General features: G+C 42.9%; 1 protein-coding gene across 1 annotated transcript in view; it reads right to left on the bottom strand.

The window, feature by feature from the left end:
• LOC134456950 (VPS10 domain-containing receptor SorCS3-like) overlaps nucleotides 1-26110 on the bottom strand; it is a 243702-nt gene that overhangs the window by 148102 nt on the left and 69490 nt on the right. Inside the window, exon 2 of the mRNA XM_063208628.1 lies at nucleotides 3821-3888. Within this exon, the coding sequence (XP_063064698.1) occupies nucleotides 3821-3888 (68 nt within the window). The remainder of the gene's footprint in view (nucleotides 1-3820; nucleotides 3889-26110) is intronic.

The raw sequence follows: 26110 nt of genomic DNA on the forward strand, positions 1-26110 counted from the left end.
TTCGAGTGGTTTGCAGAACAGCACATCCTCATTCACTGAGCCTTCATGGATATAACGGACGTATACAAGGAGCTGCACAAGAGTGATGGTTTCATTGAGTTGTGCGATAACACCTTTGCACATACAACGCACTGTGGCTGAATAGATGAGCCAGTACCAGTACAAGTGAACCCCAGCTCAATGTATTTGTCATCATATTTTCGTCTTTTTACCGTTGTCGGCATTGCTACATCCACATGCTCATCACTCGTGGAAGGGACCTCATCATCACCGTCATGGTCAGCGGCACTAGCCATGCTAGATTGGCAAGCAGCACTCTCACGGTCCACGAGAGACAAGTCTCCGACATCCTCTGTATTTGAACTAGGAGCCGGTGGTGTCTGCGGAGGGGGTACTCAATCTTTTCAGCCATTTGTCCATGTTGTGTTATTTCTTCTTCCTTTTTTTTTTTTTTAGCAGGGACGTTTCATTGCCATCACACAGTAACGTGCCTAAACAGCCTAAAGTTTTGTGTTACTTAGCAACTGTTTTCAGAATCCTCACCTGTAACCTTGGTGTGGTTGCGTAGTAGTTCTAAAGCACAGGCTGTTTGTCTGTTGTATTACGTTTCCTACATTCACTTTTATTTTATTTTATTTATTTTTTCTTCCCTATAACTTTATGCATAGAAATGTGCTGGGACCGTTTTTTTCATGACGGTGCGTACCCCATAGCGTACCATAGTTTGGGAACCACTGTCCTAGAGCATCAAAACATGTCCTGTCAGTGCCTGCTAGCTAGCCTGTTCCTAAACATATGATGGAAGGATAAGGAGTGTTTTGCTGTCATCAAGATAGGTGTAAAATGGAAGGTTGTAATGAAAAACAGCATGCAACACAGCAGGAAGTAACCTAATTTTGGATGAGTACTTTGGCACGTACACTTTTATCTACAGAACGAAAACTGCCAGTCAAGTGACATTAGCTAGCTAGCATTTCAGATGATGTGGCTCTGAACAATAGCCTGACCAGGTGATTTTTGCATCGAAATAGTTTACTTGGAAGCTACTGGAGTTGTTCTTCGGGCGTGAAAATGCATTTAGACACGCAATTTAAACTTGGAGAGTCAAAGAGCGCACCAGTGACAAAAAAAAGGCTTTATCTCAGTTTGAATGGTGAAAAACGCTATTTCTACCTAAACCAGTGCTCGCTTAAAGTGGAATAACTTCGGAATGGAATAAGCTAGAAACAAACCATAAAATATACAGACAGCTGAGTTTTTGGACAAGCCCTGACATGTGTCTGTGGGTTGAAGACAAAATATGTGGTGGCTGTTCAAAAAATGACAAAAAATGATGAAATTGGCTGGGAGTCTACAGCTAAAATTCCAAAAAAACGGCTGCTATTGAATGTGTTAACATTTACACTCAACATTTATCATTGAACATTGAATATTGAACATTGAATATTGAACATTTAACATTGAACATGTAAACAGAGATAAGATAAATATAGAATGTAGACATTACAATAATATAAATAATAACAGTAAAAAGTAACAGTATAATAACAATACATTAACAATACAAGTGATTTGTTTGAAATCAGTTTGTTTGTGTTTCTGTGTGTGTTTTTATTACATGCCTGCATGCAAGTGTGTGTATGCAATGCAAATGCAGAGTCTCTCTTGTGTATACTATCCAAGTGACCCATCATAAAGAAGTTTATCGCACACTTATTTGACTTTTTGCTTGTTTATTCAGAGCAAACAACGCGGTTCACCTCTGTGCGTCATTAGGTTCGCTCAATGCGGTCAGTCATGGGTGAGCGGTTACGGCGTCAGACTTGCATCCCAGAGGTTGGCGGTTCGACTCCCGACCCGCCAGGTTGGTGGGGGGAGTAATCAACCAGTGCTCTCCCCCATCCTCCTCCATGACTGAGGTACCCTGAGCATGGTACCGTGCCACCACACTGCTCCCCATGGGGCGCCACTGAGGGCTGCCCCCTTGCACGGGTGAGGCATAAATGCAATTTCGTTGTGTGCAGTGTGCAGTGTTCACTTGTGTGCTGTGGAGTGCTGTGTCACAATGACAATGGGAGTTGGAGTTTCCCAATGGGCTTTCACTTTTTTTCACTTTCACTTTCACTTTCACTTCACTTTTTTTCTTTTGAAGTATTGAAGACTTCAGCGTTTACCAGCACCTAAGCTGTGCAAGGATCTTTGAACTGTATGTCAACCATAACAAAATAAATACTTTTCTTCACTAGGCAAATATAGTTGATACCTTGACTGTTTTCACATCTATCTGTCTTGCCTAATGGATGACATGGCTAGCTGATGTTTTGGCTCGGCTATAGGGTGTGCTTCAGGGCTTGACATTAACTCTTTCACCCATTGGCCACTCTGGCTAGTGGTTTTCCCAAGTCACTAGCCATTCAGGTATTCCACTAGCCACAGATTTTGTATTGTTTTTTTTTTTCTTTATCATGATGGTGTACGTCTTACCTCAGAAAATGAGGTGCTAAAGCAAGATTAGAGTATAGCTTTCTACATGGAAGTATATCAAGCAAATAGAAATGGAGTTACGGAGCTTTTTCTTGAATTCAATACAAACAGTTGATACACAAGGGGCAAACAATAGAATATAGGCTATGATGCGTATGTCATACCAAGGAATAAGCTGCCAGCCAAATCGGCTAGAGACACTGAAATTATTACTCGCCACAGCCAAGTTTTACCAGCATTTGGTCGGTTGGCTGGTGCCAGTGTCAAGCCCTGGTGTGCTTACAGTCCGCAAGCTCCTAGTGCATGCGTCATCACATGGAATGCCATACATATATTTTGGAGGTCAAAGGGGCATGCACTCTGCTCACACAGCTGCCTCGCATGCAATCATTTGGAGCGTGTTGTGTGTTCCAAGTGTGTAGTGTTGCATTATGCTTGAGAAGAGAACCGATGTCGGTAACGCTTTACTTTACGGTACAGTTACCATATGTAATTACTGTGTACTTTCTAGAAGTTACATGGTATCTAATGGGTAAAAAGGGGGTAATTACAAAGTAAATACAATTAATTGGGTAACAATTGTGTATTACATTCTATTTACTTTGTAATTACCCCCTTTTTACCCGTTAGCTATCTTGTAACTTCTGTCTGTTATCTACCCTGTTGTTACGCAGAAAGTACACAGTAAATACTGTACCGTAAAGTAAAGCGTTACCTAGATGTCTAATGTAGAATAGTACTGTATATCAGGTCAGAGTGTGTTGCGAGGTTGGATGTGTTTGTATGTTTGTCCCTTTCTCTCTTTGTCTGCCAGCTCTCTCTCTCTCTGTCTCTGTCTCTGTCTCTGTCTCTGTCTCTGTCTCTGTCTCTGTCTCTCTCTCTCTACCCCTCCACCCCACACACACACATTTATTCTGATTTTTTATTCTGAACTACAATGCTGACACACACACACACACACACACACACACACACACACACACACACACACACACACACACACACACACACACACACACACAAACATGCACGCATGCGCACACGCACACACTCACACACGCACACAGACACACACACATGCATGCACGCTCTGACGCACGCACGCACGCACAGTCGCACAGTCGCACAGTCGCACACACACACACACACACACACACACACACACACACACACACACACACACACACACACACACACACACACACACACACACACACACACACACACACACACACACTTCCACTAGACTAGGAGGATAGGGGTGAGACATTATGAGAGTGAGACAGAAAATGACAGAAAAAAGAAAGCGAAAGATCCATATCTATGTTCCTCTCACCTCCACAAGGTGCTCTCAGTCACACTCCCCAGATGGAAATCATACAGCTTGGTCAGGATCAGAATCACCTGCAACAGACAAGAAAAAACAACTATGGTCAGGATCAAATTTATCTGTAAAACGCTCGCACATCCGTTCACCTGCACGCACGCACGTATACACACATGTACCCATGCATGCATGCACACATACACACACACATACACACGCATGCATGCACACACACACATACACACACACGCACACACACACACACACACACACATGCATGCACGGTTGCACACACACACACGCACACACACACACACACACACACACACACACACACACACACACACACACACACACACACACACACACACACACACACACACACACACACACACACACACACACACACACGACTCCAATCCCGATACCCCCAATACACACAACCTGCACACAACACTCCCATTTCCCACTCAAACGAGCACACCGTAAATCGACTCCAGATGTATCTTCCTATAGCCTATAGTTGTTTTGTTGTCTCTCCTTCACACTCATTAGGTTGGCTGGACATATCGACCCCATATCCTCCATACCGCTTTGTTTAACACGGGGGAAGCAACAACCACGCCTCGGCCAAGGTCAAGACCAAGAACAGCAACAGATGAACAAAGAAAGAGATGGGCATACAGACAAATGAGATGGGAGAGGACAGAACATACAAAAGCGGGGGAAAATTGGACACAGTATGGATAGCTATGGAGATGCAGAGTTGTATAAAGTAGGCCTAGAAATAGTACTCTGACAAAGACAAAGTACTCTGACAAATGTAGGCTAATTCGAACATTTGTAGTTTGGTGTTACAAAGTTGAAACCATGTAATATCATACCACACGTGTTGTAATTACATCTGTCAAAGTACAAACCCCAACTCCGATGAAGTTGGGACGTTTGGTAAACAATGAATAAAATCAAAATGCTATCATTTTCAAAACATTCAATCTATTCATTAGATGGAGAATAGTGAAAAGACAACATATTAAGTGTTAAAACCGAGAAAAAATATTGTTTTGGGGGACATATGTACACATTTCTAATTTGATAAATCCAACACGTCTCAAAAGAGTTGGGACGGGGACAATAAATGGCAGCAAATGTCGAGGAAGACTAAAAACAAAACAAAAGACAACATTTAACAGTTAAATACATTAACCGATGAGATGATTTTATATAAAAAACAGTGTTAATTCCTATCTTGGACATGATTTCACCAGCTTAAATGGTGGGTGTATTGCTTGTCATGTTTTGCAATGTTTTCCTTTCTGTAGTGCTTACAGTGTGACAGGTCTTGACCAAAAACCCACCATTTTATCACCTACTGGTCCTTATGATGGAGCCAAACTGTTAAAACATAGTAGAGAATGCAATTTGACCTTACTATGTGGCAGTAATCGAGGATCTCCCTTCAAAATATAATGCATGAGTGGCTTTTCATGCTGTTTAAAACCCATTTATACCATTCAGCACTGTATTTAACTCTACAGATGAGTGAGAACATCTTAACCAATGCACTACTGCACCCGCATGCCATCATGGAGGCTGACTTTTGAAGCTAGCACTAACACAAGTTGGATGGTCCATTTTCACTGTAGCACAGGATGTGCCATGCTCTATTATTGTCAAAAAGAATGGACTTCTACAACTTCTGCTGACTTCTGTAAGCAAAGGACTGTTTCCCATGTCTTCTGGGTCTATTTCAAGCGAGCTTAGGTGCTTAGGAGAATGTTACACCCCTGTATCATTTGCACGCATTAAGCATTCTTAATATGGTCAATTTTCAATAGCTCTAGCACTCCAGGAATTAGAGTGAGACTACAGCCAATATATATTTCATGATGTCATGAACCTATACAATGATTTTATTAACAAAAATATGTCTTATATACACTCAATCGTGGTAAATCAAAGGGAATTCAAAAATGTATGTAATAACTATGGTAATTATTCCCTTTGCATCTTTAATTCTGAGTGACTCAGCCTCTCTGTGATGATCTTATACCTGGACCCCTATATTGTCCGTTAGTACAATTCATTTTGAAATGTTCTTCTTTGTTGTTTTATCTTATTTGGATGTTTACTAAATTTCACTGATCCCCGTCCCAACTCTTTTGAGACGTGTTGGATTTATCAAATTAGAAATGAGTACATATGTCCCCCAAAACAATATTTTTTCTCGGTTTTAACACTTAATATGTTGTCTTTTCACTATTCTCCATCTAATGAATAGATTGAATGTTTTGAAAATGATAGCATTTTGATTTTATTCACTGTTTACCAAACGTCCCAACTTCATCGGAGTTGGGGTTTGTACTTTTACTTCTACTTTATACAACTCATGGAGATGTGGTTACTTAAGACTCTCTGTATTGTCATAACGATGTTGTTATGATTTAATTGAGAGATTTCAGCAAAGAGTGAACAGGCCAGTTGAACGGCCCATCTGCAGTGAGAGGCTACAAACAGTATGCTGAAAATATTAGATTTGCAACTGTTCCACTTTTAAGTGATGAGATGAAAAGGTGTACTAAAAAGAACTGAGAAACATCACAGAAAGATACTCTAAGAACTCATATGCAGGAGTTCTATGATCTGATGTTTTTCATGATTCCTATACATTATTTTGTTTATGGGTGCAAAGAAACGTTTGATAATGTATTGACATTTACTTCTCCATTCGAAAGTGTATGTTACGTGTTGCTAATGAAATACAGAAGGATAAAAGATAACAAAGAAAAGCAAGATAGAAAACATATTGTAGGCTTATTGTACAGAAAAAATATGTATAATATCCACCATGTAAAAGTTATCAGTGTCTGGAAAGACGGTAGAGGGTGTCAAGAAAGCACAAAAGACACTGCCACTCAACAACCTACAGAATAGATAAAATCAAACGTCACCTCACTACCCATGATCAAATGAAAACCATATTGCACCATGTAAACCTAATACATCTGAGGAAAGACTACACAGGGGTTCTCGAGAAGAGAAAAGACTCTGCCATTCAAATATATAAAGTTGATTTAATCAGACTCTCAAAACAAAGTTCTCTCTAGAAGAGAAAATAAAGGCTCATCCTATCCTATCCGTGTACAAAAAATATAATAGACACAACATTTTACAATGCCTCACGACTTAACATTTTACAATGCCTCCCCTTACCATTCTTCCATTCGGTACAGATTATGACGGAATCTGTAAAACCTCTCAACCTTTTTCTCCACTTTCAACTCCTTAATCCACTTATAGTCCAGGCCAAGTCTTGTTTTTTTCTTTCTCATCTATCATAGGTCCCCTGTCTGTCTTTTTTCATCTATGTCTTTTTTTAAAATCATGCATTGAGGCCACCCTTAGTTTTCTGGGCCTTCCATGTGGCCGGAGCCGGAAAGATCCAGAAACACCTCGACCTTCAACTAGATTCCTGCTTGAACTGGATTCACTTCATCGCTTTCCATCTCTCCATTAGGCAACCCCAGACCAAATCTGTCCTCCATAGGGGCACCCAACTGTCACACCAGTAGTGGTACACACACACAAATTGTCTGGACCTTAATTTGTCACTTGCATAAAGTAATCGAGGATATATGAGAGAGAACACTACAACAGCACCAAAACTCAGAATGTTATGTAAGGGTTAACGTTCGGCGAGAAGGTCGCTACTGTGGAATAGCAGCACGACAGAGAGAATCTTTAGACCCCGACGCGGAGCGGAGGGGTCTTGTTCTCTCTGAAGTGCTGCTATTCCACAAAGCGACCGACTCGCCGAAAGTTAACCCGCTTATTATATGGATATACTTAAATGATTCACACATGGCGGGGACATTTCTTTAGGCCTATTTAATGTTAAGATTGTTGCTGCGCAAAACAAAACAGTGCCGTTGTGGAACACCGCTAGGCAACAGCTAGGTAGCCAGGACAACAGGTGTTGTCTATCACAGCAGCTGATTAGAGTGAAAAAAGACCGGACCCCCTGCGGAGTGATATGAAACATTCGCTTTAGCCACTGACTTGTATACAAGCCAGTGGCTTTAGCAGTGAACGTCTTGTTGCCATTGACAGCGGTAGCCAGGACAAGGGGTGCTGTCTAGGCTATCACAGCAGCTGATTAGAGTCTTGTTGAAAAGTCGCTTTAGCAGTGAAAAGTCTTGTTGCCATTGACAGCGGTCTGTTATAGACCAACCCGTCCGTTATCGAAAAATAACAGACGTCCGAACGTTGGGGAGCCCTGTTGAAATGAATGGAGCATTCGACAGATGACGTCACAACCATATAATATGGCTATATAATGACTTGTGAGAGCACCATGTTTATATATTTCGCCTAGGGCCTAGATCAACCACTACATCTGTGTATCCACAAAATGTGTGAATGTGTGTCCACAAAAGCACAATGTCTACCACAGAGTTAAAAGTCCAAAAATGATGTGAGTCTAAAGAGCAATGTTCCAACTCCCCTGGGTCTTTGTCAGGCCGTTGGCTGCATGTGTGTTATCATGGGATCAGTAGAGGATGAGGTTGTTCCATGACTGCAAGACACAGAGGACATTCATACTGTAGATGTCATATGCCATAAACTATATAGTGTCCATAAACACATAATGTCCTATGAAAGCTACAGCTGCAGAGAAGCCATACTGGTCAGATGTCCTATTTATATCATGACTTCTGACTTTTGGCTTCCGAGCTTTTCAATTTGAGCCATTTGGCACTGTGTAGCCTCTTACTGCAGATGGGCCTGTCAACGGGATATTCAGTCTTGCTGAAAACGCTAAACTAACAACACTGCTATGACAATGCAGGGAGTCTTAAGTAAACGATTAAGAAGTGGCCATTACCATTTTTATAACAGAGGTTATAACAGAGGCTCCGCACTAAGGGGTTAATTTTATCATAATGTGTTGACATATTTGTATAACTACACCTTTTCTGCTGCTTATGTTGTTAACTTTATAGCTTGTAGCTTTATAACTTTTAGCACTACAGGCAGACATGAAGGCCATTGTATAACCTAATGTATGGCATTGGACATATGGTGACACTATGGCTGACTTTGACTTGACTTTGACTATTCACAGCAATATGAAACCTAGTGGAAAATATTAGAAACTGTAAGAAATGTGTTGAATTGAAAATGACCACATGCTAACTTTCAATATGTTTTTTTCTTTTTTCTCCTTCATGGATGGATGGAAACAAATGCAAACGCATCTTTATATACTTGAAGGCACGGGGGGAAATAGCTTTCATGTGACAGAGGCTACGTAGCTGATGGTTGAATCAATAGATTAATTCATAAAAAATGCAATCAAAACAAATTGAATGTTTAAGCTGATTTTCCCTAATAAGATAAACAGCAATTTGTAATTGTTGGTTTCTAAAAATTGATTACCATTTGAAGTAGCAACAACACTCATGATAGAGCATGAATTGCAAAAATTCTACTTTTTATTCTGGGCAAATGAAGAGCCTCAAAACACTCAAAACTCAAAACTCAGCCTCAAAACAACAGTACTGATGGTTGTTACAGTATCTGCCTAAACATATTATAATCTGAAAAAGACATAATATCTGAGATGTATTTTCGGAAACTTAATGTCATTCATTCATTCCTTCATTCCTTCATTCATTCATTCATTCATTCATTCATTCATTCATTCATTCATTCATTCATTCATTCATTCATTCATTCATTCATTCATTCATTCAGACTCGCTGGTTATACAGCTAATGGAGCCTGCAGTGTGCCACGCAGAGTCTGCTTTGTAAATGCTGGAGATGGCTGAATAATTACAGGGAAAGATAAACAGCATCGGGCCAGAAGAGAGGAGTGAAGTAGAGAGAGTACTGGGCAAGGTCGGGTTGTTAGGCAGTGTCCACAGAGACAACACAGGCCCAGTTCAGCCAAGCATCTAATGACCTTCATAAGTGTCTGTCTGTCTGTCTGTCTGTCTGTCTGTCTGTCTGTCTGTCTGTCTGTCTGTCCTCTCTCTATCTCTCTCTCTCTCTCTCTCTCTCTCTCTCTCTCTCTCTCTCTCTCTCTCTCTCTCTCTCTCTCTCTCTCTCTCCCTCTCTCTGGTATGTTCTACATAATGGATGTTGTAGTCTGACGCCACTGTGGCCCGCTGTCCCCTTATTGCCATGGTGATGATGATGACCTGGCTTTGCATTAGTCTGTACCCTTTCATAAAATTCTCAACACTTAGGCCTAAATAAATACGGACTTTACGTGTACAGTCAAAAATCCTTCACTCAAAAATGCCTGAACATATTGTTGTTTTCACTTCAATGTGTTGCACAAAAGTTTCAGTAGGATAAATGCATTAGACAAAGGGGGCTTACTGTAAGAGCTCTTCAAAACTCACTTACATAACTAAGTACACACACACACACACACACACACACACACACACACACACACACACACACACACACACACACACACACACACACACACACACACACACACACACACACATACACACACACACACACACACACACACACACACACACACACACACACACACACACACACACAAACACTAGCATCACGATGGAGGTCGTTCAAACAGTGGGAGACCTACTGTACAGCTGGTTTTCGTCCTAGCCACTCAAGCCTGAAATCTAATTTGACCAAATTGCCACGATGGACTACCACCTAGGTCTGATGTGTTTAATTAGCCATTAATGATTGTGTGTGTGTGTGTGTGTGTGTGTGTGTGTGTGTGTGTGTGTGTGTGTGTGTGTGTGTGTGTGTGTGTGTGTGTGTGTGTGTGTGTGTGTGTGTTTGCGTGTTTGCGTGTTTGTGCGTGCGTGCGTGCGTGCGTATGTGTGTGTGCGCTATTTTAAGCAAGTTAATTTAATCAAACCTTGAGCAGTTGATCTTACACCCTGCCCCACACAGACCCCCAACTGCTACCCAAATGTCACACACAATCAATTTAGTTATTGTACCACAGCTGGGGTCAATCTCCTATACATATGGAAAAAGTGTGGAAGATTCGTCTTTGACTACATTTAAAACCTCAATACGATTACATTACCCATGAACTGTTACACTTTCAAAGGTTTTTAGGTTTCTTCTACCAACTTGTGACCTTACATGTTGACATTTTGGCTGTGTTGTCACTATTCTTATAGACATCCTCTCTTTTACTTTCCTTTCTTTTCTCTCCTCCACTCATCCCCCTTTTATTCTTTTCATTCTACATCTCATCTTCAACAAATTCAATTTCTCCATTTCCCTGTATGTGTCCTTCCCCTCTTCTTTCCTACCTTCCTCTCTTTTGTTCCCCTCTCCCCCTACTCCCTCACCTACCAGCTCTCTCCCAAAACACCCCAATTGACCCCTTATTAAAGGCAGAATGTCAGTTATGCTTGACTCGTATTAACTCAACGGCACTTCAATTAACCAGTAGGGTGAACACAAAAATAACACATTATTAGCATAACTAGATGTGGCCTTCTCTGCAGAGAGGGGGTTCATTGGAGAGTGACAAACTCAATTTTGAAGTCATGATTTAGTATTTCCTGAGTTAATTACGCCACTTGGGGAGAGAGAGAGAGGGAGCAAGGGAGAGAGAGAGAGAGAGAGAGAGAGAGAGAGAGAGAGAGAGAGAGAGAGAGAGAGAGAGAGAGAGAGAGAGAGAGAGAGAGAGAGAAATGGAAGGGGGGTCTCTGAGAAAGCCTGCTTGGAGTGTTTTGACGGTTTAGTTGTGTTATCTTTGCATAATGGGGTTGAAGGCGGTTTATGTGTGTGAGTGTGCATGTCAATTGTAAAATGGAGTAGTGTAGCCAATAATAATGGTCAATAATAACATGCTTCTGGTATCTTGAAACGCACATAAGTTGTACTTTATGCGTATGAAGAGTGTAAGAAAGTGTGTTTACCTGCTTGAGAAATGGAAATACATTTCTCCAGGCCTTGGAAGTGTGCTAACCATTCCACTCATATTCAGTGCTCATTAGTGTGTCATCCTCCAAGGTGCTACCTACCAAGGCTTTCCTTTTAACTGCCTCCCCCTTCCTTTCCCGCCCTCATCAAGAAGCACTTAAAATCTTTTAAAGCTGTGATCCTCTCCTGTCAATTTCCCACTTCTCCTCTACTCTGCCCTTGTATAGTTGTATAAAGGTAGAAGTAGGCCTACTCTTACAAATTTAATAATACACTAGGGATATGATCTTTCATGGTTTCAACCTTGTAATATCCTACTACGAGTGATGTAATTACATCTGTAAGAGTACTTATACTGCAACTTTATACAACGCTGGTCTTCTTCTGCCCTCTCCCCTCCACTAATTTCAGCTCTTATCATCTCCTCTCTGCATTACTCTCCTCTTTCCCTCTTAGTCCGTGAGCTAGGCCTCAAAATAAGGAAACCGTTACTGAAAAGGTGGCAAAGGCCACCATACCTTTTCTGAAAGCTTGGAATCTCAGCTTTCCGATGGTGTATGATGGCCATCTGACAAGAGTACCTGTTGTGACTTATTACACATGGGAGAGCAGAGCATCGTCATAGATAATCACCTATATTGGACATAAGGGAACATTTTATTTTGTCATGTGTGATGTCATTTTAAAGGGGAGGCTTTCATTCAAGCCCTCTTGTGAACATTTTGGATATGTACAGCCATTAATGATGAGGAGAGAAGAGAGGAGAGGAAAGGAGAGCTGAGGTGAGGTGAGGTGAGGTGAGGAGAGAAGAGGAAGTGGGCAGATAGAGGAGAGGAGATGGGAGAAGAGAGGAGAGGAGAGGAGATGGGAGAAGAGGTCATTTCCGCCTACTTCCATTTACATCTTTTAATGACCATCTGTTGCTCCCATTTACTCTCCTCTCTTCTCTTCTCTTCTCTTCTCTTCTCTTCTCTTCTCTTCTCTTCTCTTCTCTTCTCTTCTCTTCTCTTCTCTTCTCTTTTCTTCTCTTCTCTTCTCTTCTCTTCTCTTCTCTTCTCTTCTCGTCTCGTCTCGTCTCGTCTCGTCTCGTCTCTTCTCGTCTCTTCTCTTCTCTTCTCTTCTCTTCTCTTCTCTTCTCTTCTCTTCTCTTCTCTTCTCTTCTCTTCTCTTCTCTTCTCTCCATTCATATTCTTATTTTCTTGAAGGAGTAGACGAGGGTGTATGTCAGCATGGCATTGATTAGAAAGTCATAAAGGGAGCGTTAAATGCAACGTCTTCAATTCAAGGCGCAAGGGAGAGAAAGAGAAAAATGGTCTGACCGTAACCATTTGCACTTTTACTACAGCCAAAACGCCTCTGCTCTCTTCATCTCGTCTCGTCTCTCTATATCTGAAGAGAGCTCCTGGGACTCATTTGCAAGAGTTCCTTTGCAAGCAAAGGCTCAGTCAATGTGCGTGTGGAGAGAGAGAGAGATAGAGAGAGAGAGAGAGAGAGAGAGAGAGAGAGAGAGAGAGAGAGAGAGAGAGAGAGACAGAGACAGACAGAGACAGAGAGTGTGTGTGTGTGTGTGTGTGTGTGTGTGTGTGTGTGTGTGTGTGTGTGTGTGTGTGTGTGTGTGTGTGTGTGTGTGTGTGTGTGTGTGTGTGCGTGTGTGTGTGTGTGTGTGTTTTGGTCTGCCCTCTGCATTTTCCTGCATTCTTTCCCGATATTGTCCTCTTTTTACTCTGTCCATCGTCAATCTAATTTTCAGCCTCAATATAACTCTTTTATCACTTTTTTCCCACTTTCTTTCCCTCTGTCTGTCGTTTTGTTTCCACACTGTTGCTTGTTTCCACTGACTAATTTATCTGTCTGTCGTCAGCCCTTCTCTCTCTCTCTCTCTCTCTCTCTCTCTCTCTCTCTCTCTCTCTCTCTCTCTCTCTCTCTCTCTCTGACAGAGGGAAAAGTGTGGTGGAATTATGAGCAGCCGGAGGGAGCACTAATTAAAATCAATGGACATGTAGGGAGTGCTCATTAAACCGGAATGGGAGCGCTTATCTATTTGAATTCTAATTAAACCGATCTTTAAAATATGGACAGAGGACAGTGAGTGGAGAGTAGTGAGAGAGGAGAGTGGAGCAGGACTGAATATTGTCACTTCTGAGAAAGATGAACGGATGAGAAGATTAAAGCCGGGCTCAAACTACACGAATGTTGGCCCGAGTCTCGAATGAAAACCCCCTTACGACAATCGTGGAACATTTCCCAGCAGGACCATCGCAAGCAATTGTCGGGAAAGATTTCGGGAGTTGAAAAATCGGGAGTCATGCAGTTTGAGTCTGGCTTAAGAGTATGGGAATGGCTCACACATGCACATTAAGCATTGTTCCGTGTGAAGAGGAAAGGAAAGAGAGAGGGAGAGACATGCCCAATGAAAGACAGAAAGAGACAGTCAAGAGACAGAGAAGACAAGCAAGTGAGAAAGTCAGAGAGACACTGTACTCTCTCTCTCTCTCTCTTTCTCTCTCTCTCCCCCCCCCCTCTCTCTCTCTCACACACACACATACACACACGCACACGCAGACACGCACGCACACACGCACGCAGACATGCACACACACACACACACACACACACACACACACACACACACACACACACACACACACACACACACACTCACACACACACACACACACACACACACACACACACACACACACACACGCACACACACACACACACGCAGACACGCACACACACACACACACACACATACACACCCACACATCAATACTATTTGCTCTCTCCCTGAAGATAAGGTTAAAGGAACATCAATACGCAATACACCTTAATTACAAGATCTACAATGAGTGCAGAATAGTAACTTCAAAATGTCAATGTCTTTGTTATTTTTGCCTTCAGTGTTGCTTCTAGTCAGGCCAAGAGCATACAAATATTGTTTCGAGCTCCTGAAAAAACGGGAACTCCTCCCACTTTGTCGGGAAGCAAACAACCATTAGCAAACTAAGGGAGGCGGGTCAACCATGCCATTTGGGAAGTGCTTATTGTTGGTCAGACCAAGTCTAGAAGAGATTTGAAAGTCGATGATAATCAGGCTAGCACGCACATACTATTCAAAGTAATTAATTAATTTCCCAGGCAGTTTATTTGCATCCTTTTTACTTCCTGTTCAGTGGTTTCTTTTCTCTCTCATACCATTTTTACCTGCTGGGTGAAACAAGTTTTAAAATCAAGCTACTATAAAACAATTGCATGTGTTTTAAAAGGAAATGATAAACGTTTTGCCATCTATCTTCGTTTAATGTCATCTTTTCAAGAACTTTGCCAAGTTCACTCCCAGGTCACTGTCACGCAGAACAGTTTGCAGCAGCAGGTGCATGCATCAAATGCATGTATTTATAGCTTCCGTACATAGGAAGAATTCTTATGTCATCACTTCTGTCTCCGGCACTGTCTGAGGGCCCTGTCTGCTATACACACCTGCTCTGCTTTTGTTCTCATTCCTTCAGCTGCCTCTCTTTAAGTGAAGCCAAGTGCAGTGAAGCAAAAGAGATTAAAGGGAAACCAAAGAAATGGTGAAGTGTCACAGTAAAGACTGTATTGTGATCACAGCATGATCTGGAAAGGGGAATGGAATAATGAAAGTGGGCAAAGAAGAAATACGATTCCCCAAAATCTCATTCCTCTGATTTTCCTTCTCCACGTGGTGACCCTCCACAGGGCTGGATGAAGATGGCCTGGGGCCCCTAGGCTAAAGGTTGCTGTGCGTGGCCCCCCCTGCAGGACAAATTTTGCCACATAATTTACATAAACACTGTCATAATTATGAGCAAGAAATTATTCTAGAACTATATTAGAACTATGTCAATGGTGATCTGTGTGTTGAAGGCTGTGTGTGTGTGTGTGTGTGTGTGTGTGTGTGTGTGTGTGTGTGTGTGTGTGTGTGTGTGTGTGTGTGTGTGTGTGTGTGTGTGTGTGTGTGTGTGTGTGTGTGTGTGTGTGTGTGTGTGTGTGTCTGTGTCTGTGTCTGTGTGTGTTCACAAGGCATGTGTGATATTATGCTTGTGTATTATGTGCATGTAATTATGTGTGTATGGCCATAAACATGCATGCTGCGCGGGCCTGTATCTATGTCCAATGTCGGTGGGTGTTGGTGCATCGTTGTGAGGCTAATACAGCGAGACATTCTAAGCGTGACGTGACTACACATAAGCGAGACCGTGACATCCACCCTGCGTTAGGAGGGCCACGCAAACACACATACATTCACACGCACACGCACACACACTTGTATTACTATCTTTGTGAAGACCTTCCATTGACTCCAATGAATTTTACTAGCAAACTAGTGAATGCTAAATTGTGACCGGACCAAAACAATCTAACCTGTCAGTAAAAAAATATTTTTGCACTCATATTTTTTTCATCAACAACATGACAACATATTTAATAGCTGTGGGGACCGACCAAAATGTCCCCACAACCACAAATGTCCTCACAGCAAAGGAAATGTCAGGTTTCGGTCCTCACATAGTGGTATAACAAGTACACACACACACACACACACACACACACACACACACACACACACACACACACACACACACACACACACACACAACAACAACACACACAAAAACCACGCACGCACGCACGCGCACACACACACACACACACACACACACACACACACACACATTATCACACTGATGATAGTGAAGCTCAGTGGTGTAGTAGAACGAGGGTATACGGAATATACCCACATCTACATTTCTGGGATTTCAGTATACCCACTTAAAATTGATTGATCCATTGTTTTGAATAGTACAAATATAACAGTATACCCACTTCAGAAAATGTTCAAATACACAGTATACCCACCATAAAAAAGTAGACTACACCACTGGTGAAGCTGTCATGGGACCATACACCTTGTTACTAAGTTACACATGGCAGGTGGCCCTTGTTATCTGTCGAGGCTTTTGGAAGCAATTTGGAACACTCACTGCTGAATTGGACATGATCAAAACAGTTGATGGAATGAAGAGATAGAGAAATTGTGTGTGTGTGTGTGTGTGTGTGTGTGTGTGTGTGTGTGTGTGTGTGTGTGTGTGTGTGTGTGTGTGTGTGTGTGTCTGCTTCTGTGTGTGTGTGTGTGTGTGTGTGTGTGTGTGTGTGTGTGTGTGTGTGTGTGTGTGTGTGTGTGTGTGTGTGTGTGTGTGTGTGTGTGTGCGTGCGCGCGCGCACGCGTGCGTTTGTGTTTGAGTGTGTGTGTGTGTGAGGAAGCGACTGCTACCACTCTGTCAAGGATGTGTGCGTCACGAGCGGAGTGGAGATGATGAGGCACAAAGTCGGAAGTATCAGCAATATTTAGGCCTTTTTTTATTTACCTTTTCACCAAACATCAGAAAATAAATGTGCACGAGGGCATCAAAACACATGGACAGGACAATTCACTGGCAAAGAAAGTAAACGAGAGTCTTCAAAATTACTTCAGCAGCAAAGTCTACAGCACAATTTTCTGCTTACTCCGATATGCAGCAGTTTTACGCGAAGCCACCTCCTACCGGTTACCAGGTGCTCCGCAATCAAAATCGCCCACATCAACGGTTTGACTACGGCTTAAATACACCCATTTCCTAGGGCCAGCCAATTATTCACTAATTCAATTACTCACTTAAAGCTACACTACAAGCGATTGGTCTCACACTTCCTTCTGACCATCGCAAAACAAAAACACCCAGTTTAAACATAAACACATAGAAGACAGATTGCCCGGGTACACATTCATGATCGTCACAAATAATAAACATGACAAAAAATCCCCACACATTTCCCTCCCAATAGTCATTGATGGAATCTCCAAAGGCAGTGCGCGCTAACGCCTATGGCTGGCAATGACAAAGTTCGGAGAGAAAGTGTTCCATTGCGAGCGAAGGTGTGCGAGTGTGTGCGCGTATAAGTGTGTGCGCGTGTGCTTTTGCTCATCAAAGTCCCAACATTTCAGACAACTGAAAATATTCACTAATAAACCGATTTTTGAGTTTTTAAAATAGGCTAAATCAGCCAGTGAGAAGGGATGGGGAAACTTCACCTTCTCACAGTGTGTCTGTGTGTGTGTGTGTGTGTGTGTGTGTGTGTGTGTGTGTGTGTGTGTGTGTGTGTGTGTGTGTGTGTGTGTGTGTGTGTGTGTGTGTGTGTGTGTGTGTGTGCGTGCGTTTGTGCGTGCGTTTGTGTTTGAGTGTGTGACTACACCTGCCATGAGCAATGGTGTGTGCAGCCTGGTCAACAGAGAATACCATGTTTTCAAGATAGGCATGACTATAGACAACTATTTTTGCCACTCTCCTCACCGTTTCCTGGTTCTCTCACCATAGCAACCAGGCTGTCATGACCTGTGGCAAGATTTTATTTCGCTACATTTATTTTATTTCCCACATGCTGACACATTATTGGTAATTACTGAGGTATCTGATGACAGCTGATTGAAGAGTTGTGTGGAAAACCATTGTATTTTCTTTGCCTTTTTCTGGGTATTTTGACCATTTGTAATTGTCTGCAATTAAATGCCGCGAATGACGACATTTCACTTGGAATTTGTAGGAAATGCTGTCGGTAGTTTATAGAATGAAATAATAATATTTGTTTCACTCAAACAAATACCTGTCCATAGTAAAAAAGAAAAAAAGTGGAACATTATAAATTTCAATTTATTTGTTTAGGGGGATAGCCCCTTGAGATAGGATATCTCGTTTTCGATGGGGTCCCCAAAATATAAAATGGTCTCTAATTTTTTTTCGCAGCTGTACATCATCTTTTTCTATATGTTTCTCTCAATATCTCACTCTATCTCTCTTGTTTCATTCCATCCCACAACTATTTTTTCTCTCCATTCCTGTCTTTCTTTTGTCCTCTTCGTTCCATTCTGACACCTGAAATTATATTGTTACGGTGTGTGTGTGTGTGTGTGTGTGTGTGTGTGTGTGTGTAAGATTTGTGAAAACTAGATAAGGCCCTCTCAGGAGGTATATTCTTGTAGACTAGAGGGGCGATATAAAGGTACAAACACATGAGACAGACAGGTGTGAATGGAAACATGACGGGACCAGGTGTATCTTCCACATGAGAAGAGACAATAACTGTGTAGGTATAACATGGTCATTACACTGTGTGTGTGTGTATGTGTGTGTGTGTGTGTGTATGTGTGTGTGTGTATGTGTGTGTGTGTGCGCGTGCGCGTGCGTGCATGCGTGCATGCGTGCGTGCGTGTGCAATGCGACACAAGATTTTCCACTTTCTATGAACCCATTCAAACCTTTCTAGCACCAGTTGTTTGAGAGTTTGTAAGTAAGTACCATTTCAACATTGCTTATTGCTAACAAGACTTGTTATTCTTGTGCAGCCTTTTCATTTGATGTATGTGCCCTATACCGTGTTGTTTTGCAACTGCATGGTTTCCCTCTGGTAGGAGTTAATTGGACACAGCCCTAGTTATGTGCATTAGCTATTTCTTTATAGCCATTGCATGTGTTCCACATGAGAAGAGAAAATAGAGAAAACAACTGTGTAGTTATAACAAGGTCATTACAATGTGTGTGTGTGTGTGTGTGTGTGTGTGTGTGTGTGTGTGTGTGTGTGTGTGTGTGTGTGTGTGTGTGTGTGCGTGCGTGCGTGCGTGCGTGCGTGTGTGTGTGCGTGTGTGTGCGCGCTCGTGTGTATGTGAGGAAAGCTATAAGAACAGTTGTTCATTAACACCAAGCAGGTCAGACCTTCAAAGACACTAAAAAACGTTACAATAAGAATGTAAGGAGAGCAATATGATATACCATACATACATACAGCAATACTCTCTTTCTTCTTTTTCTTTTTCATCACTTCCTCAGTTACACTTCGCTGCGCCGTTAGGGGTGAATTTTTATAAACCAATTAGTGTGATACAGGCCGTTGCCTTTTAGCCAAAAAGAGAGATCTAAGGGTGTTTGATGGCCTGGCTGGCTGCTGCTCCCAAATTTGACCATCAGGCTTGGAGCTCAGCAATTCAATTTTGCGTGTTAATGAGAATGGTGCCAGTTTTGTTCCTTATTCTTCAACCCACTTTCTGCAAGTAACATTAACACTCTCTCTCTCTCTCTCTCTCTCTCTCTCTCTCTCTCTCTCTCTCTCTCTCTCTCTCTCTCTCTCTCTCTCTCTCTCTCTCTCTCTCTCTCTCTCTCTCTCTCTCTCTCCTTGCTATTGAACGAGAGATAGCAAGAGTGTGTATTGTGAGACACACACATTTTCTTGTGATCCGACACCATAAAGAAAAGCCTCAATATACATGTCTGAAATGAAGAGCAATAAAGGTATGTTAAGGCCAGCCAGAATGGTGGCAGCATTGTGTCCTATACAAGTTAACCCGAGAACCAGTGTGGTCATTGATGCATGACTCACAGTCATACAAAGTGCTAAAACAACTCTTTCCACATTGCTATTTTACTCTACCATGAGAGACAGGATGAACCTGGTGATGTCTATGTTGCTTATAAAAGCAAGAATGTTACGGTTTACATTTAAAACAAAATGTTCTGCTTCCTTAACATCTATATTTTCACACTTACACATGTGTGTCTTCATTTTCGATTAAACCTTGGCCTAAGCAGAAACAGACAGCTCAAGTCAACTCAGGGGTGTGTTTCTCTAAAGCGTAGTTGTTAGCAGTTAGCAACTTAGATAGTTGTCAATGGGAAATTGCATTGCAGACAACAAAGTAGCTAACAAAGTCAGCAACTTTGATTTCCAGAAATGCTCCCCAGGTGAGCTTTTGGTTTCTTTCTCTTTGAAACCAAACTTCTCAAACATCTCTGGTCTCCCTTGCTACTTTGCAGAAAGAAGAACAAATGATGACAGCAAAAAATATCACCAGTGTCTTTCCTGCATTCACACATAATTCACATCCATAGATGTCCAAGCTCACAGGGACAAAGGCACATAATCAAAACACATGAACAGAACAAAATGTCACCGCCTCACCAGCTAATTGTCCAACATTGCCCACAGCAATGTGATAGAAGTAGCTACAATAGCTATGACACAAAGGCACAGAAAGGGGCCGTCTGAAACTACATGTTATCGATGGCAGACTGGGGTTCCTTTATTCTCTCTCTAGTCACCTTCTAGTCACCTAGGCCTACATATTTTTATTTCCCATTCCCTCTTTCTCTCTATTTATATTTCTCACTCGATCTTCTTTTATTCATCTCTCCCTTCTTTATCCTCTCTCTCTCTCTCTCTCTCTCTCTCTCTCTCTCTCTCTCTCTCTCTCTCTCTCTCTCTCTCTCTCTCTCTCTCTCTCTCTCTCTCTCTCCTGTTGTTGTTTTTTCCACACCGCTCGAGAAGGATTTGTCAAAGTCCAAACAAATACTTAGAAGAGCAAGTAAATGATGTATTTGGGGCAACCATTAAACCTATTAGGTGTTATTAGCGTCCGCTAAGCCTCTCATTTCTCTCTCTCTCTCTCTCTCTTGTCTGTATTGCTCTCTGCTTTGGTCATTTTATACCTCTCTTGACAAGCCATCCCTCTCACTCCATCTGACTGACTATGGCTCGCCTTCCTCTCTCTCTTCTCATTTGCTTCTTGTCTATTCTTCTATCTTCATCTATCTATCTGTCTCTCTTTTTCACTGTCTTTGCCTTTCATACTTCCATTCTTTTTTTTGCCACCACATTCATTTTTCACTTCTCATTCACCCCCCCCCCCTTTCTTTCTTTCTTTCTTTCTTTCCCTCCCTCCCTACTCCTCCACAAGTGAGCAGCATTTGTTTTATCTGTCAACATCCCAGACAGAGTCGACGCATCCTGTGAATCTCTAATTCGTTAAGGCACACATGCTGCCAGGGAGCAGTGTGTGTGTGTGTGTGTGTGTGTGTGTGTGTGTGTGTGTGTGTGTGTGTGTGTGTGTGTGTGTGTGTGTGTGTGTGTGTGTGTGTGTGTGTGTGTGTGTGTGTGTGTGTGTGTGTGTGTGTGTGTGTGTGTGTCGCGAGTGCAAGTGTGTACTTGCGTTTGCATGCATTCTGGGGTTGGATGCATCATTTGTCGAAAAGCAAAAACAACTGCATTTGAAGCCACTTGTGCAGCATGTGATGGTGCCAGTGCCTCTCTCTCTCTCACAAACACACACACACGCACACACACACACATACAATATCCCGTACTCGTATCACGTATCCATCAACATAACTTACAGCGTTACTGCCAGCAGGGCTACCTCAACTGAGATGGTTGCCTGCTGAGTGTGTGTCTGTGTGTGGGTGTGTGCCTGTCTGCGTACGTGTTGCCTGCTGAGTGTGTGTCTGTGTGTGCGCGTACCTGCGTACGTGTTTGCATCCTTGAGCTGGTTGCCTGCTGTTTTGTGTTTGTCTATGTGTGTGTGTGTGTGCGTGTGTGTGTGTGTCTGTCTGTCTGTCTGTCTGTCTGTCTGTCTGTCTGTCTGTCTGTCTGTCTGTGTATGTACTATGTGTGTATACATGTGTATGTGTGTATGTGTCTGCCTGCCGATCTGCCTGCTCATCAGTGTTGTTTTCGTATTGTCCCTGCCCTGTGTTTCTGTTATTCTCTTTGCCCTTATAAGTTTAGTGCCTCACTCAGTGCCACTAATGTGCTGCCTGGTCCACTGACAGGGCTTACTGGTTGCTGCACCCCCAACCCTGCAGTCCAGCATTAGGGCCTTTTCACCCCTGATGTGCCGCCATCTGCGAGACTGAAGCGATTTGGAAACAGATTGGATCACCCTCACCCAACATGGCGGTAGTCGCTTAGTAGACGCACATCGCCCAAGCCTCGGCGGGAAAGACCTCTGCCTTTTCGCTACCGCGACACCATGCTCTAGTGGGTAACTAGCCTTAGCCTTCACCACCACCAGCTGTACCCCAAATCCATAGACCCATCACCTTTATCTCCTCCACCTTCAATTCTACCACCTCCATAGCTTCCACCACCACCACCCTAACCACCAACACTCCACTGTCTCTAGTAGCAACACTACAGGTATCAGCAAGCTGTTTCCGGAGTGCAGAAAATAGAAACATCATTCCCTCATACTTCTTGGCCCTTCCATATCCAGGGACATGATGGCAAGGTGCCCACACAATCATCACTGATCACCAGATTCTGCCCCATCTCACCTCCTGAGAACTCTACTATGCCCCCCACTCTACTCCATCATGGAGCCCTGCCACTTATGCCCACCCCTAACTCTGCAACCGTCCACACCCCTAGCCAGACAAGTGAGCAGCATTTGTTTTATCTGTCAGCATCCCAGACAGAGTCGACGCCTCCAGAGAATCTCTAATTCGTTAAGGCACAGGGACACACGTGCCAGGGAGCAGAGTGTGTGTGTGTGTGTGTGTGTGTGTGTGTGTGTGTGTGTGTGTGTGTGTGTGTGTGTGTGTGTGTGTGTGTGTGTGTGTGTGTGTGTGTGTGTGTGTGTGTGTGTGTGTGTGTGTGTGTGTCTCGTGAGCACAAGTGTGTGTGTGCGTGTGCATGTTTATTCTGGGGTTGTATGCATTTGCCGAGAAACAAAAACAACTACTGTCGAATCCACTTGTGCGGCACATGGTGTTGCTGTTGCCAATACCGCCCACACACTAGGATGATGGCAAGACGATGGCAAGGTGCCCACACAATTAGGGCACCACTGATCACCACATTCTGCCCCATCTCGCCTCCTCAGAACTCTACTATGCCCCCCACTCTACTCCATCATGTCATTCCCTGGACCACTGCCACCCACCCCCAACTCCACACCCAGTCTCCCTCCTCACTGTAAGCCCCCCATCCCTAACCCTGGGCATGATGCCAAGCCCTCGTTCAAACAGAGCAGTTTCACAGAAAATTACTTTATTCCATTTTTTAGATTTACCAATGGTTAATTTAGAGTTATGTCATGTTTAACTATGCAAAACAAAAACGACAAAGAATCATTCATACACTCCGAAATGGATTTTTTGTTTTGTCTGTTTTCATGAATTTCACCTTTCGAGCAGTTAACCCCCTGCTGTCTAAACAGTTCCCACAGCTCCGTACAGCCCCATGCCTATTACGTGGGAGCAGAGCATATAGTGCTTTATAAGGGCACACACCACTGGCATCGACTGGGATATTGATCCACTTGAATGTCATCGCAATTAGCAGAGTGGTGGATATTACCAAGGCTTTGGAAAGGAGAGCAACACGAGGGACAGCGGGAGGAGCAGTTGACACATGCCTTCATAGCAAAGGGCACAGAGGGAGAGAGAGAGAGAGAGAGAGAGAGAGAGAGAGAGAGAGAGAGAGAGAGAGAGAGAGAGAGAGAGACTTGGTAAGTGAAAAAAGAGCATTATGCTTGATTTATTTCACAACAGGTGTACATGTATAACACCTTTAATACACAATATCTCATGCTCGGTGTCACGGGAGGTCTGGGTTAGCGAGAATTTGCTTTGGGTTAGCATTGTTTGGCTGCCCTGGCTAATTATTCATTGATGATCCTCATTAACATTTAAAAGGTTGCTGCTAGCCAGTGGCGTGAACAAACATTTTGGGGGCCAGGTGCTCGAGGGCGGACGGGGGGCATGTACTTCAAGCAGAGGCGATTCTAGGGTCAGGTGGGGCCCTAAGCGAAAATGCAAAAGAATTAACATTTGAACAAAAATCGCCACTACTGTAGCAAAGTGTGGGCTGTTACTCACTATCTAGGGGATTGGGGGCCCCAAGCGGCTGCCTGCCTTGCCTGGTGGCAAGATGCGCCTCTGACTTCAAGCTGCCTCACTAGGCCATAGAGGCTATATTATATTATATTGAGGCATTACTGTCACACGCTTTTATCGTCAAGCATTTGTAGATGACAATGTCAACATGAACCACAGTGCATCCTCACAAAAAAAGCAACTTTCAAAAGGGCATTTTTGTTACCACCTTGTCCCCATCTGTGCACACCCATGCTGCTATCCCTGGCCTGCTATTTTGTTTTCTGAGGAAAGAGGAGAATACTCACATGACTACTTCACCACTGCTCTCTTCTCTCTCCGTTTCCTTTCCTCCTCTCCTCCTTATGTGTGCTGTGTAAAGTGCCTGATACCGTGTTCCATGTGTTCTCAGAGTGTGCAAAACTGACCCCATTGTTTTGTTTACTTACAAAGGTGTGTAGTTGTTTTGGTTTTATTTTTACGAAGGAACTGTTTATTTTTGGAGTCAAATACTCGAAGAGAATCAAAGATGTGTGCACCTGTCTGAATTTCCTACTTGGACAAGCCAAAATGGCAATCTGGAAATGTTACAGGCTGGAGCAGGATGGAAAAATAGTGGCACAAACTGACCTGTTTAAGACTCTTGTTGAAGCAAGGATAGTAACTGAGTTCACCTACTTTAAGGTCACAACTGATGTTACTTTGTTTGAAAAAAAATGGTGTTTAGATAAGGGACTTTGGTCAATCTGTAATGGTGGTAAGCTTAATTTTAGGTGGTAATGATCCGGGGTATGGGGGGTGATGGGGGGAATGGGGAAGGAGAGGTTTACTCCCTTTTATGGTGAATGGAAGGATCAACAGGCATGTAACGTAAAGTACACTTTTTAAGTGGTGACAATGGTTCACAATAAAGGAGTGTTGAAGGTCTCCTCCTCTCATGTCGAACATCCATCACTATGTCAAAAGCCGATTTTTTTTCTTCATGAAATTAATTTGAATAACTTAAGCCCAATTCCTCCGATAAGGCCTTAAACACTTGTTGTGAGGTTGTGCATGGCTAAATGTGTGGTGTTGCTTGAATCATAAGCATATGCATAACTGGCGAGGCCAATGCTCATTAGATGATTCACTGGGAGGAGTGAAATGAAAGCTGACGAATGCCTAGCGAGCTGTAATGAATGCACCTCGCAAAACAGCAACAAATATGAATTCATTTGAGAATGGAACATATTTGCATCCATATCATCACAGTTGAATGAAATTCATATTCGAGTGAAAGTGAAAGTGAAGTGAAAGCCCAACTGGAAATCATACTCTCACTGTCTTTGTGACACAGCACTCCACAGCACACAAGTGCACACTGCACACAACGAAATTGCATTGATGCCTCACCGTTGCAAGGGGGCAGCCCCCAATGGCGCCCAAAAGGGAGCAGTGCTGCGGGACGGTACCATGCTCAGGGTACCTCAGTCATGGAGGAGGATGGAGGAGAGCACTGGTTAATTACTTCCCCCACCAACCTGGCGGCACCAATCGGCAACTTTTGAGCTACAAGTCTGATGCCCTGATCGCTTACCCATGACTGCCCTTCAAGGATTTTAAAGGAATTTTAGGCATTTCTACTTATTGGTTATAGTTTTTGCTAGCTCACA

Source organism: Engraulis encrasicolus, chromosome 1 (assembly GCF_034702125.1).
Source record: "Engraulis encrasicolus isolate BLACKSEA-1 chromosome 1, IST_EnEncr_1.0, whole genome shotgun sequence".
NCBI lineage: Eukaryota > Metazoa > Chordata > Actinopteri > Clupeiformes > Engraulidae > Engraulis > Engraulis encrasicolus.